Source organism: Colobus angolensis, unplaced genomic scaffold (assembly GCF_000951035.1).
Source record: "Colobus angolensis palliatus isolate OR3802 unplaced genomic scaffold, Cang.pa_1.0 Scaffold27, whole genome shotgun sequence".
Lineage (NCBI taxonomy): Eukaryota > Metazoa > Chordata > Mammalia > Primates > Cercopithecidae > Colobus > Colobus angolensis.
This window is the reverse complement of record NW_012115932.1, coordinates 4,124,932-4,138,287: the sequence shown is the minus strand read 5'-3', so window position 1 is coordinate 4,138,287 and position 13,356 is coordinate 4,124,932. Positions and strand designations below refer to the sequence as shown.

Genomic DNA, 13,356 nt, shown 5'->3' with positions numbered 1-13,356 from the left:
AGGCACCAGAGGGCACCGCTGGCTCGGCACTGGGAGGGGCCCGGCGCCCGCAGCCCCCCACGCCCAGAGAGGATGCGTGAGTTTCGCCCCGGCTCGAGGGCAGGATGTGGGAGCAGGACAAAGACTGGGCGGCGGGGGAGGAGTTGGGGACGGCGAGCCGGTGTCCGCCGCCAGAGCCCCAACCTCGAGCGAGCTAGCGGAGTCGACAACTTTCTCTGCAACTTTTGCAAAAGGGAAGATAAAAATTCTGCAAGTTGTTGCACAGCTCCATATCGCCCTGTGTCCGGCGAGCAGAGGGGAGGGGGCACCGCAGCCTTCCCCGGACGGGAGGCGACCGCCGGCTCCTCTGAGCGGGCGCAGGAGGGGGCGCCCTCCCGGACCCGGGGCCAGGGGCGAGCGAGCATAGGGACACCGGGGGTCGGAGCTGGGGGCACGCTCTGGCCGCTGAAGTTGCCCATGTCCACGCAGGGTGCGCCCTGAGAGCCGGGTAGCCTCGGATAGCGGCGCTACGTACGCGATGATGGATGAGCCGTGGTGGGAAGGGCGCGTCGCCTCGGACGTCCACTGCACCCTGCGCGAGAAGGTCAGTCCCTCCCTGCCCTTGTCACTCTGGGTACAGTCTTCTTCGGTCTCGAGTTCGTGTTCTCAGGTCGCCTGCGTGGGAACTCAGAACTCCCGGGTGCCTTTCTTTCCTCTTACCCTTTACCTTCTCCCGGAGTGTCTGAGCGGAATTGGGGGGCGGAGGTTAGAGACTGGAAATTGGAGAGATTGAAGTTGGTTTTTCTGATAAGGAGCTCAGAACTCTGGGCCAACTAGTCAGAGATAGCCACTGTACCACTAAGGCAGTACTTCCTATAGTATTGCCACCCTAGGTTATTTTAAACCGTACGTGAAGGGGTCTTTAAAAAAATATTGTATATTCATTCTAATGTGTAATTTAAGAATGTGTATATATCTAGCAAGCTCTGCATTTGTGATTTTCCATTTATTGTAATAATGATGTAGCAGTTTATTTTAGAGCAGATTTATTTACGTAAAAGTAGTGACTCTATATAAAGGTAAGTGGTAGTACAAGGAATACATGGTTATGGCCAAACACATGTATCTGTGTGTGTATCTAGAATGAGACCAAATGAAATTTAAGGAACACCAGTGTAGTTGAAAGAGGCTACAAAACTGGGAGGCTGAGGGAAGAAAACAAAAACTCCCCTGCCGGTTTGCCTCCTGTGGCAGAAGGTGGTTGGGAGCAGCTGAAATGTGATCCCTGCACACCCCTCCCCTCAAGGAGAGAAGGGCTGAGGGGCATTGGGAAGGTGGAAGAGTCCAGGTGGGCTGGAGGCATGGCCTGTGTGTCTTGCCTCCAGCCCCTGGGCTGAGACTGGCAAGGGGTGACTTGGGGAACAGGTGTGAGGTAGTGAATGCATTGGTTTCCTAGGGCTGCCATTACAAAGGACCACACAAACTGGAGGGCTTAAAGCAACAGAAATTTATTTCAGCTCTGGAAGCTGAAGATCCCAGATCAAAGTGTTAGCAGGACCATGACTCTCAAAAGGCTCTAGAGGAGGATCTTTCCTTCTTCCTTTTAAATGTGCTGGTGCTTGGTCATCCTTGGCATTCCTCAGCTTGTAGGTACATCATTCCAGTCTCTGCCTCCACTGTCATATGGTTCTATCTGTGTCTGTCTGTTTTCTCTTCTTACAAGGATACCCAATCATTGGAGTAGAACCCACCCTAACCCAATGTGATGTCATAATAATTTAATTACATCTGAAAAGACCTCATTTCCAAGTAAGGTCACATTCTGAAGGAAGTTCCAGATTGACATGACATTTGGGGAGACACTGTTGCGCCCAATACAGGGAGGAAAAGGTCTTCCTAGTGTAGTACCTGAGTCCCCACACAGGTTTCACAGTCAGTGCATTTTTTCGAGTGTCTGGAGGAGCTCTGCTTAAAGGGTTACCAGCTACTTAGTGTTCTGTCCTCATTGAGTAGCTGTCTTCCAGTCCAATTAATGCTTTTTTCTTTTCTTTCTGTACGTGCTGACCTGTCTCTGTCCTGCGTTGCTCGGCAAGGCTGTAGCTTTCCTCTGTTCCCTTGGTCTTCTTCCCAGAACAGAGTGGCCAAGCTGTAGCACATTCTAGGCATCTGGACAAGAAAAAATCCAGATCTTGTTGGTTCGGCTGAAAAGGAAGGAAAGTGGTAGGGGTATGGTCCTGGCCCCTTTCTGGAGGTGGTGGCTGAATGGAGCTAGTGAGGACTGCTGTGGAAATTGGGCTTCCTTGTTTATCATAGACTCAAGTGGTTGTCATTTTTGCTCATAGCTTCTGAGGAACGACTTCGACCTGGTTTGCCCCTTTCTAGAGGGAAGGATTTCTAAGAGCAATAAATGCCATTTGTTTAGTTACCTGAGAATGCCCAACCTTTTATACATAAGGGAGGATGTCCTGAGTGTTCCTTTAGCTGCTCAAAGAAGCAAGAAAAGCAATTCTCCATGAACTGCTATAGTCATGTCATAGTGCCATATGAGTTTACTATTGAGCTCCCCTCCTCGGAGAGAAGATGGGTTTGTTCCAGTTTTGCAGGTTAGAAGTAGAAAGCTCACCCAAGGACTGATGGCCAAGGTCAACCTTGACTTAAAGCTGGACTTATTAGGGCAAATCCCAAGTTCCTTTGGTTATAATGTCCCATCTCCTCAAAATACTGCTATTGTTCTCCTTTATTTCCTCTCCGTCTTCAGAGAAGAAAATGCTTCTTCAAAAATTTGGCTTCGTGGAGTCTGGCAAGAAGAGTGAAGACTAGGGGAACCTAGTAGCCATACTAGCCTCGCCTTCCTTGAGGAATGAGGGCTGGCCTTTTGTTTTTCCCAGATAGGGTAATTGCTTTTCCCTCAAAGGTCTACTCAAGTGCCTGACACGCAGGAGACGGTCACTCTTTGTTGAATATTGCCAGATGAATAAAAAGCATGTTTACATATATGCTGCGTAACTGTTACCATACAACCACAAGCAGTTATCCTCACGTGACCCACACAGGAGGCGAAGCTGAGATCACTGAGACAGTGGGAGCCCCACTTTGTCAGATATGAGATTCCAGTCTAGCATCATACTACAGGATATCAAAAACTTGACACCATGGAAACAAGTCTTCGTATTGCATGCACACTAGTGATGGAAGCGAAACCCTGATCTGCTCTTTTAACCTCTCTAAATCTGGCCCCTATCTTCCATTCTTCCCAGAATAGCCAGAATTTAGATTGTGTCATTCTCTGCTTAAAGACCTCCAGTGTCATCCCACTGCACTTACAATTCCCGGTCCTTACCACTGTGTGGAATACCCAGCACAGCCTGGCTCTGGCCTGCTCTCTGACCTTGTCTCCTACCCGCTCCCTACTCTCCATTCCATTGCTCTTGAGCCACACTGACCTCCTTTCTGTTCCTGGAACAAGTCAAACTTGTTCATGTCTCAGGGCCTTTGCACTGGCTCTTTCCTCTATTTAGAGTCTGTGTTTCTCAGACTGTCACATGATTGCTTGTCTCCCTTAATCTATTGCTGCCTCTCCATGTCACTCGATTAAATCATTTACCAGGATCTGAAGTGTTTTTTTTTGTTTTTTTGTTTTTGTTTTAGGTTTTTTTTTTTTTTGAGATGGAGTCTCACTCTGTTGCCCAGGCTAGAGTGCAGTGGTGCGATCTTAGCTCACTGCAACCTCCGCCTCCCAGGTTCATGGCATTCTCCTGCCTCAGCCTCCCAAGTAGCTGGGATTACAGGCGCCTACCACCACGCCCAGCTAATTTTTGTACTTTTAGTAGAGACGGGATTTCACCATGTTGATCAGGCTGGTCTCAAACTCCTGACCTCGTGATCTGCCCGCCTCTGCCTCCCAAAGTGCTAGGATTACAGGCGTGAGCCACCACGCCTGGCCTGAAGTTATTTTTCATTTGTTTGCTGCCTTTCTTCCCACACTAGAATACATGCTACACAAGAAGAGGTCTGTGTCTGTCTTGTTCCGCTTGGGGACCTCAGTGCCTTGAACACAGCCTCCCAATGTGTATGGAATGACAAGGAGGATGAATAAGTCAGTCTTCGCTTTCCTCCTCTGTAAGCTGGGAGAAATGTTTTACAGCAATGTTAGGATTAAGTGAGTGAACTTAAGAACAGTGTGAAGTGCATGGTGGGTACTTGGCAGGCATTGTCCTCTCTGCTTAGGGTTGCTGTGAGACACTGATAGCCCGTTCACATAGTGCTGTTCAGAGTAAGGCTTGAGGTTTGTGACCACCCTCCAAGGGGCCCACACACGTGATAGGTAATCCTTGTAAGAAAGGCACTGTTAGCCAGTTGAACCATTGGTGCTGTGATGGTGTTAAAGCCAGGAAAGGGACCAGTTTGCCAAAAATCATGTATCTGCTGAGGGCTGGGACCCAGGGGTGAGACCCCATCAGTAAGACCCTCTAACCAGCCTGGCATCCTGATGGGTGAATGCGGGGAGTTGAACCCTCCTCCGGCCCAAATTTATCTGGGGAAATCTCTCCCTCCCCTTTCTGTCAGTCAGCCACCTTTATCCCATGCTCAGCCCTTAAATTCCTCCTTGGATCCTTCTTCCTGTTCCTGTTGCATCTGCAGAAGCCCACCTAGAACCCCGCTCCCTTCAGCTCCTCTCCTCTGATCTTTCTGCTGGAGGTAGGGGTGCCAGCCAGTACAGGGATGTGGGGTTTCTTACCTGCTATGTGTGTGCCCCTTGACCCACTTCCCTGAACCAAAAGAAGGAGCAGATTGTCACCAGGCTGGTGTTACCAGTGAGGAGGCTGCTAGTGATGTTTTTCTGGTAACCAAGTCTGTGCCAGGTCTGTCCAGACTAAAACTCGGGGCCACTTGTTTTTTTCTTGAAAGATGCATCCACCTAAGTTTAAAATTAATAGAGTGTTGAATCCAAGAACTAATAGATTTTGGTGAGTGCTGGTTACACATGATAGAATGAGAGCATTAGATGGTACGCAGCTTGAGGGCCACGTTCCTTGTCCCTCAAGCCTCTCCTTTGTCATGTGTCCTGACCCCACCCTCATCCTTGCTGCTTTCACCATCTTTGTCACCCTGCATAGTGACTTGTCCTACCCACTAGACTGTGAGCTCCTTGCAGGTATGAGGTGTGCCTTGTTACCTTGGCATTCCCAGACCAGTATCTGAGTCAGAGAGGGCCCTCAGGGTGTCCCTCGCCTCACCTGATGCAGGCACAGGCATTGTGAGTGCACGAAAGAGTGAGACAGCCCCAAATGGACTCTTCTGGGAAATGTTGAATGAATGCTTGTGTGCAGGGACGCTTCCTGGGAGTCCTTCATCTCGTCTTCCGCATCTGCCAGGAGATGCCCCTGGCCTGTCCAGTAGAGTCTTTGTGTGTGTGGCCACAGCACTGGCTGTGGTGTCCAGCACAGGATCTGGTTGCTGGAGGATGCCGCCCCAGCTTCCTACAGACCTGCATGTTCTCCTGTCAGGTAACGTGGGGCAGGAAGTTAGAAAAGCAATTACCCACAAGGGCAGATTTACTGGCCTGGACCAAAGTACAGCTTAAGGATCTTAGGAAAATAACTGCAGGTTGAGCCCAGATAACAGAAATGTAGATAATTCCTCCCAGACTTCTAACAGGAGGTCCCGTTTCTCTTCCTGAATTTTCTGAGCAGCAGACCAGATATAACTTGCACTCTTCTCCTTTTGATTTATGCCCATTTTCCACATAATCTTCACTCTCTAATTTGCAGGAAGTAGTTATGTTAGTAAGCAGAGACACCGCTATGACTTAAGGCTTCTTGAGTATGTAGAAGACTTTCTGAATATAGGGATTTCTGGAGTTCTTAAGGGAAAAAAATCTCCCTCCCAAAGCCATGTTGATAAGCTCTGCTTGACATGACCTGGTAACTTTATCTCCCTGGGCTCCAGGGATCCAGGGACTAGGGGCTCCCCCCTTCTCCTCCACTGGGTGTTTTACCTTCTCCCAGGATGGGAGTCATGTGATACCTTAGGGGTCTTCTCATCCTGCTCCAGACTTGAGATCTGCAGAGCAACCAGCCACCTAATGCGTTTTTTTCCACTTTCTGAAGCTTACTTCATTGCACGTTTAGAGGACTTCAGCTCTGTGAGACCACTTTTTTTTTTTTTTTTTTTTTTTTTTTTTTTTTGTGGCGGAATCTTGCTCTGTCGCCCAGGCTGGAGAGCAGTGGCGTGATTTTGGCTTACTGCAGCCACTGCCTCCTGGGTTCAAGTGATTCCCCTGCCTCAGCCTCCTGAATAGCTAGGATTACAGGTGCGCACCACACCCAGCTAATTTTTCTATTTTTATTAGAGATAGGGTTTCACCATGTTGGCCAGGCTGGTCTCTAACTCCTGACCTCAGGTGATCCACCCACCTCAGCCTCTCAGAGTGCTGGGATCACAGGCATGAGCCACTGCTCATGGAAAGGGCTGATGACTAGGCCAGGGTCGCCTTTATTTGGCCCTGGTGGGTGGCTATGCCTGGGCCTCACCTGTGTGTGGTGCCTCTCCCCTCAAGTGATTTGACCTCTGCCATTGCCTGTCCCTAACTTGCCAGGGAAAAGGACACCTCAGGGCCCCCCGCTCTTGCCAAATCTGACAGCTGGATAGTGGTAGAAATTCATCCCAGCTCATCCTCAGCCCATGTCAAAACTGCATCATTTTTTAGTGACTCCTGAAGCTTGCACACCCTTTTATTTATCTCTTCCAACATCAGTATTTTTTCTCACTCTTTCCCCTAAATCCCTCAAATTTCCCCACTTCAAGACTGAACATCTGTCTCCTTATAGAAAGTAGTGACCTGGCCAGGGACAGTGGCTCATGCCTGTAATCCCAGCACTTTGGGAGGCCGAGGTGGGTGGATCAGGAGGTCAAGAGATTGAGACCATCTTGAGCAACAAGGTGAAACCCCGTCTCTACTAAAAATACAAAAAAAAAAAAAAATTAGCTGGGCGTGGTGGCATGCACCTGTAGTCCCAGCTACTTGGGAAGCTGAGGCAGGAGCATGGCTTGAACCCGGGAGGCGGATATTGTTGCAGTGAGCTGAGATCACGCCACTGCATTCCAGCTTGGCGACAGAGCGAGATTTCCTCTAAAAAAATAAAAAGTAGTGACCAAGGTCCATACTCAACAAAGGGCTCATGGATTTGGGTGGGTCATCCTCCACTTGGTTTTTTCCATTCCCTTCCCCTCCTTCTGAGTTTCTGCATCCCTCAAGGGGAAGTCCTCCCAAAATCACAAGATGCTCCTTGATCTACCAAAAAGAAAGTGTTCCGAACTCTGGCAGTGGGATGTGTCTGCCCGACTTAGTTACAGGAATGTGTCATTCAGGCCTTTCAAACTCAAATGCTGGCTTTGACAAGCTCTTCCCTCCTCTAATAGCAAGGCTGTCTTATGGCAGTGTTCTTCAAGTGAGACCCTAAGCAGTCTGCCCTCATGACCCCTTCCTGGAGATGAAGGTGTGGGGGCTTATAGAATAAGGAGAAATTTCCTGCAGTCTAACCTGCAGAGGTGATTCAAGCTGCCTTAGAAGGTGTATACAGAGCATGGAAGATGGACTGGGAAGAATTGAAAACTGCAAATGAGGTTGGGGGACAAGATGGGCTGCCATTCAAGATAGTGTCTAGCTTTGAGACTGACTGCAATGCTTCACCCATATTCTGGGGGAAGCTGGTGATAAAACTGAACCAGAACTTGATGTTGTCGCTTAAGTCTTTTAGGTCTTAGAATACCAAAATGCTCAATGTGAGCGCAATACCCAGTTAAGACACGGTCTCAGTGCGCCTTATCTGTGGCAGAAGCAAATTACCTTTGAAGGCTTCCTTGCCTCTGCAAAACCACGACAGCAGTCCCTGCCCCACCTGCCACCCAGGTGTCCCAGGGAGAAAATGGGTGTGGGTGTACCCCATCAATCTCCAGGGCCTCCAGATCATGAGATGGGCAAGGGACTTGGCTGGGCACCCTGGTTGGCTGGGGAAGCCTGTGCTGTCTAAGGGAGGGGAGGACATTCAAGACTTGGAGCTGGCCCTGTGCCCTTGCCCTTGACTTCTTTGTCTTCCTAAATCACACAGCCCCTCGGGTAAAGGGAGTACAGCCAACAGTTCTCTGGTATGTCTGAGCACCTGGCAGAAAGAGGTGACACTGCGACTCTGCTGTTCTCTCTTTTTCTTTTTGAGTTATTACACACACACACACACACACACACACACACACACACAGCATTTGTTTAGGAAATAGCAAAAATGAATACAAGCAAATTGAAGAAAGTAAAATTCCCCTCACAATCCTACCACTTGGAAACAATCTCTGTTGACATTTTGGTATGTGTTCTTTTCTGTGCATGTCATCGCAATACTTTTTTTTTTTTTTTTTTTTAGTAAAAATGAAAAATACCGACCAAGTGCAGTGGCTTATGCCTGTAATCCCAGCACTTTGGGAGGCTGAGGCAGATGGCTCACTTGAGGTCAGGAGTTCGAGACCAGCCTGGCCAACATGGAGAAACCCTGTCTCTACTAAAACTACAAAAATTAGCAGGGTGTGGTGGTGAGTGCCTGTAATCTCAGCTACTGGGGAGGCTGAGGCAGGAGAATCGCTTGAACCTGGGAAGCAGAGGTTGCAGTGAGCCAAGATTGTACCATTGCACCCCAGCTTGGGCAACAAGAGCGAAACTCCATCTCAAAGAAAAAAAAAAAAGGAAAATATCTTGTTGTAAAACACTTTGTTTCCTACATACATCTTTCCATATCATTCTTTTCCACCCAATTCCTGATTATCGGACACTAGCAAAGAATTAGAAACAATCGTTTGTTTAGAATAGATAACACATGAATGTGATTTTGAACAAAAGAGTAGATGGTGGAAAGGCTTCCTGCTGCCCTTGTCCCCGAATTTCTCTCCGCAAAAGGTACCACTGATCCCGATTTCTCGTGAATCCTATTCTGTCCATAAGAAAGCATAAATTATGTGTGCTTTGACACAAGAGGTAGTATGAATTACATACTTTCCTTTACCATTTCATTATTTTGATATTTATTTTATTTTATTATTATTTTTTATTATTGAGACAGAGTGTCACTCTGTTGCCCAGGCTGAAGTGCAGTGGCATGATCTCGGCTCACTGCAACCTCTGCCTCCCAGGTATGGTGATTCTCCTGCCTCAGCCTCCTGAGTAGCTGGGATTACGGGCACATGCCATGACGCCCGGCTAATTTTTGTATTTTTAGTAGAGATGGGGTTTCATCACATTGGCCAGGCTGGTCTCAAACTCCTGACCTCAAGTGATCCGCCCATCTCAGCCTCCCAAAATGCTGGGATTACAGGTGCGAGCCACAGTGCCTGGCCTCATTATTTTAATGTTTAGATTTTAATAATCTAAATAACTTTTATGAAACCATGAACAGAAGGGTTTTTTTTGTATATTTTGCTAATCGTAGCAATAATGTATAGTGGGCACTTAGGAAATTTGTATTGAACAAATGAATAGATGATTTCCTTTTGGTCATTTTCTATTCAAGTATATACATTTTATTTTACAAAAATATTATCAAGTATATCACAGTTTCATAACTTTTTTCCTTAACTGTACATGCTAAATAACCTTCTATGTCATTTTCTATCCTTCTGCAGTCGCATGCATAATGTTTTATGGATGCATCATGATTTCACTAACTCATTGCATTGTTGGATATTTAGGGGACTGCTTATTCATTTTTTTAAAATTGAGGTATAATTTATGTACAGCACAACATACGTATCTTAAGTGAATATACAGTTTATAGTGTACAGTGAGTTTTGACAAATGTATATACTCATGTAACCACCACCAAAATCAAGACATAAGGTCAGATACGGTGGCTCATGCCTGTAATCCCAGCACTTTGGTAGGCCGAGGGGGAGTGAATCACCTGAGGCCAGGAGTTTGAGAACAGCCTGGCCAACATGGTGAAACCCCATCTCTACTAAAAATACAAAAATTAGCTGGGCATGCCCAGCTACTCGGGAGGCTAAGACAGGAGAATCACTTGAACCCGGGAGACAGAGGTTGCAGTGAGCCGAGATTGTGCCACTGCATTCCAGTCTGGGTGACAGAGAGAGACTTTGTTTCAAAAAATTTTAAAAAATAAAAATAAAAAAAGATGGCTGGGCACGGTGGCTCACACCTGTAATCCCAGAACTTTGGGAGGCTGAGGCCGGCAGATCATGAGGTCAGGAGTTCAAGACCAACCTGGCCAAGGTGGTGAAATGCCATTTCTACTAAAAATACAAAAAATTAGCTGGGCGTGGTGGCAGGTGCCTGTAGTCCTAGCTACTCAGGAGGCTGAGGCAGAAGAATTGCTTGAACCCGGCAGGCAGAGGTTGCAGTGAGCTGAGATTGTGCCACTGTACTCCAGCCTGGGTGACAGAGTGAAACTCCATCTCAAAAAAAAAAAAAAGAACACAGGACATTACCATCAACCTAGAAAGTTCCTCATCAGTCCCATCCTGCCCCCAGCCTTAGACAGTCACTGATCTGCTTTTTGTCCTTGTAAATTAGATTTGTCTTTTCTAGAGTTTCATATAAATGGAGTTATATGTATGGACTCCTTTCTGCCTGCTCTTTTTTACTTAATGTCGTGCTTTTGAGATTCATCTGTGTTGTTGTGTCTATCAGGAGTTTCTTTCTTTTTATTGCTGATTAGTATTCCATTTTGTGTCTATAAAAATTTGTTCATCCATTTCCCCACTGAATACCTTTTTGAGTTGCTTCTAGTGTACCATTTGATTTTATATAGCACTGCTGTGGTGATCCTTGATTTATATCTGTAAGTATGCTCAGGAATAAGTTCCTAAAATGGAAGTGCCAATCACAGGGTATAATTTTAAGAACCTTGCATATCACCAGGTAATTAATTCCCACAGGATTGCACTAGTATACTTCCACTGGTGGTATGGAAGAATGCCTGTTTCCCAGCAACTTTGCTAACCCTGGATATTACCCTTTAAAAAAAATTAGTACCATTTGGAGAGGTTAAAAAAGGTGTCTGAATGGCTGTGTTTAAAAGGAGCAGGAGCCAGGCATGGTGGCATGCACCTGTAGTCCCACCCCCTTGAGAAGTTGAAGTGGGAGGATCACTTGGGCCCAGGAGTTTGAAGCTGCAGTGCGCTATGATCATGCCAGAGTGAGACCCCTATCTCTTTTTTTAAAAAAAAGAGCGGGAACCCAGAGTGGGAAAACGACTAGAGTCAGGGTGTCCAATCTTTTGGCTTTCCTTGGCCACATTGGAAGAAGAATTGCCTTGGGCCACAAGTGGAGTACACTAACACTAATAATAACTAATGAGCTAAAAAAAAAAAATCACCAAAAAATCTCCTAATGTTTTAAGAAAGTATGAATTTGTGTTTGCCACATTCGAAGCTGTCCTGGGCAACATGGAGCCCATGGGCTGTGGGTTGGAAAAGCTTGTGCTAGAAGATGGCAAGGCGAGAGGAAGGGAACTCTGAATCCTTTCTAGGCTGCATGGAACCCCATTTGCAGCCTGGAACTGGCCTGAGACCTGCATCAAGGGCTGTATGAGGGATGTTAAGGTGACCTGGCTGGAAAACTCCTCCAGCTCCCTCTTAGCCCGTGCATTGCAGTGTGTGCTGCCCCTGGTAACTGGATCCTTTAGAGGCAGAATCTGAATCATCCTGAGGCACCAAGTGCCTTGTAGGTCCCTGGAGCAGATGGTTCCAGGCCCTGGGCATTCTTGTGATAGGGATACCCACGCCGTGCCACCAGCTGCTAAGTCTGGAAGTGGTCATCACGTGATTTGGGTGGAAGGGTTGGGGGGACACGAGGAGGAAGGAGAAGAGGTCATTCAGAACAGAAGTATCGGGAATTGGATAGACTCAGTTATTGTAAGGGGAAGTTTTAGAGAACTTCAATGGCATCAGAAGGAAATTGGCCACACTGTGGTCCATCCATGCATGAAAATATGGTGCAGTCATTAGATGCGACATAGTAGACAGCATTGGTGTGCAATGGACTTTTCTGATTGTTGTAAAAAAAAAAAAAAAATCCAAGCAATTCAGAGCACTTCTGACTCTTTGGAGTGAACCATTGTTTTTTCCTTAACTTTTTATTATGGAAATTTAAAAAGATACACAAATGTGGAGAGAACAGTAGAATGAGTCCTCACATACCCTCCACCCAGCTTCCTCACCTGTTTCATCTGTTCCCCAGACAGCGTGTCATTTTACCCATAAATGGCACTACCAGATAAGGGCTTTTTTTTTTTTTTTTTAACAACTATGCCATTTTCACACCTAAAATAATTACCAATATTTCATTAATATCTTCTGTTGTCCATTTCTCTGTTGTCTTGGAAATGGATTTTGTAGTTGGTTTGTTCACATAATAATTCAGATAAAGTCCATGCTTACAATTTTTTTTAATGTCTCTTAAGCTGGGTGTGGTGGGTCACTCCTATAATCCCAGCATTTTTGGAGGCCGAGGCGGTTGGATCACTTGAGCTCAAGAGTTTGAGACCAGCCTGAGCAACATGGCAAGTCCCTGTCTCCACAAAAAATTTAAAGATTGGCGGGGTGCGGTGGCTCATGCCTGTAATCCCAGCACTTTGGGAGGCCGAGGTGGGTGGATCACCTGAGGTCAGGAATGCCAGACCAGCCTGGCCAACACAGTGAAACCCTGTCTCTACTAAAAATACAAACAAAATTAGCTGGGCCTGGTGGCAGGTGCCTGTAATCCCAGTTACTCAGGAGGCTGAGGCAGGAGAATCGCTTGAACCCGGGAGCAGAGGTTGCAGTGAGCCAAAGTTGTGCCATTGCGCTCCAGCCTGGGCAACAAGAGCAAAAACTCTTCTCAAAAAAAAAAAAAAAAAAAAAGAAGAACAAAGTTGTAGGAGTCACACTTCTTGATTTCGAAACATACTACAAAGCTTCAGTAATAAAGACAGTGTGGCATAAGGATAGAAATATAGATCAGTGGAATAGAAGTGAGAGCCCAGAAATAAACCCTTACACAGTCAATTCATTTTTGGCAAGCATGCCAAGATAATCCAATGGAGGAAAGAACAGACTTTTTAACAAACATCATGGAAACAACTAGCTATCCATCCAAATACAAAATAAAGAAATTGGACTCCTAACTCACACCATATTAATAGCAAGGAATTACCTTGCCTTGATATTTTTTGAAAATGCTATGTATGCTGGCAAAAGAAACAATTTGCACCTCAAACACATTTTGTGAATGAGCAATTTTTTTAGTTTTTGGCATTCCTGAGAAGTGCTAACATTATCCAATGTAAGTAACACTGGGCCAATTCCTCGGCTTTTTTTTTTTTTTTTTTTTTTTTG

The 13,356-nt window shown here is 46.3% G+C and overlaps 1 protein-coding gene across 1 annotated transcript in view; it reads left to right on the top strand.

The window, feature by feature from the left end:
• The first annotated feature begins 6 nt into the window (after positions 1–6).
• The window catches only part of CCNJL (cyclin J-like), a 59,526-nt gene continuing 46,176 nt past the window's right edge, over positions 7–13,356 (top strand). Inside the window, exons 1-2 of the mRNA XM_011947703.1 lie at positions 7–76; positions 469–583. Coding sequence (XP_011803093.1) covers positions 518–583 — 66 coding nt within the window. The 5' untranslated portion in view covers positions 7–76; positions 469–517. The remainder of the gene's footprint in view (positions 77–468; positions 584–13,356) is intronic.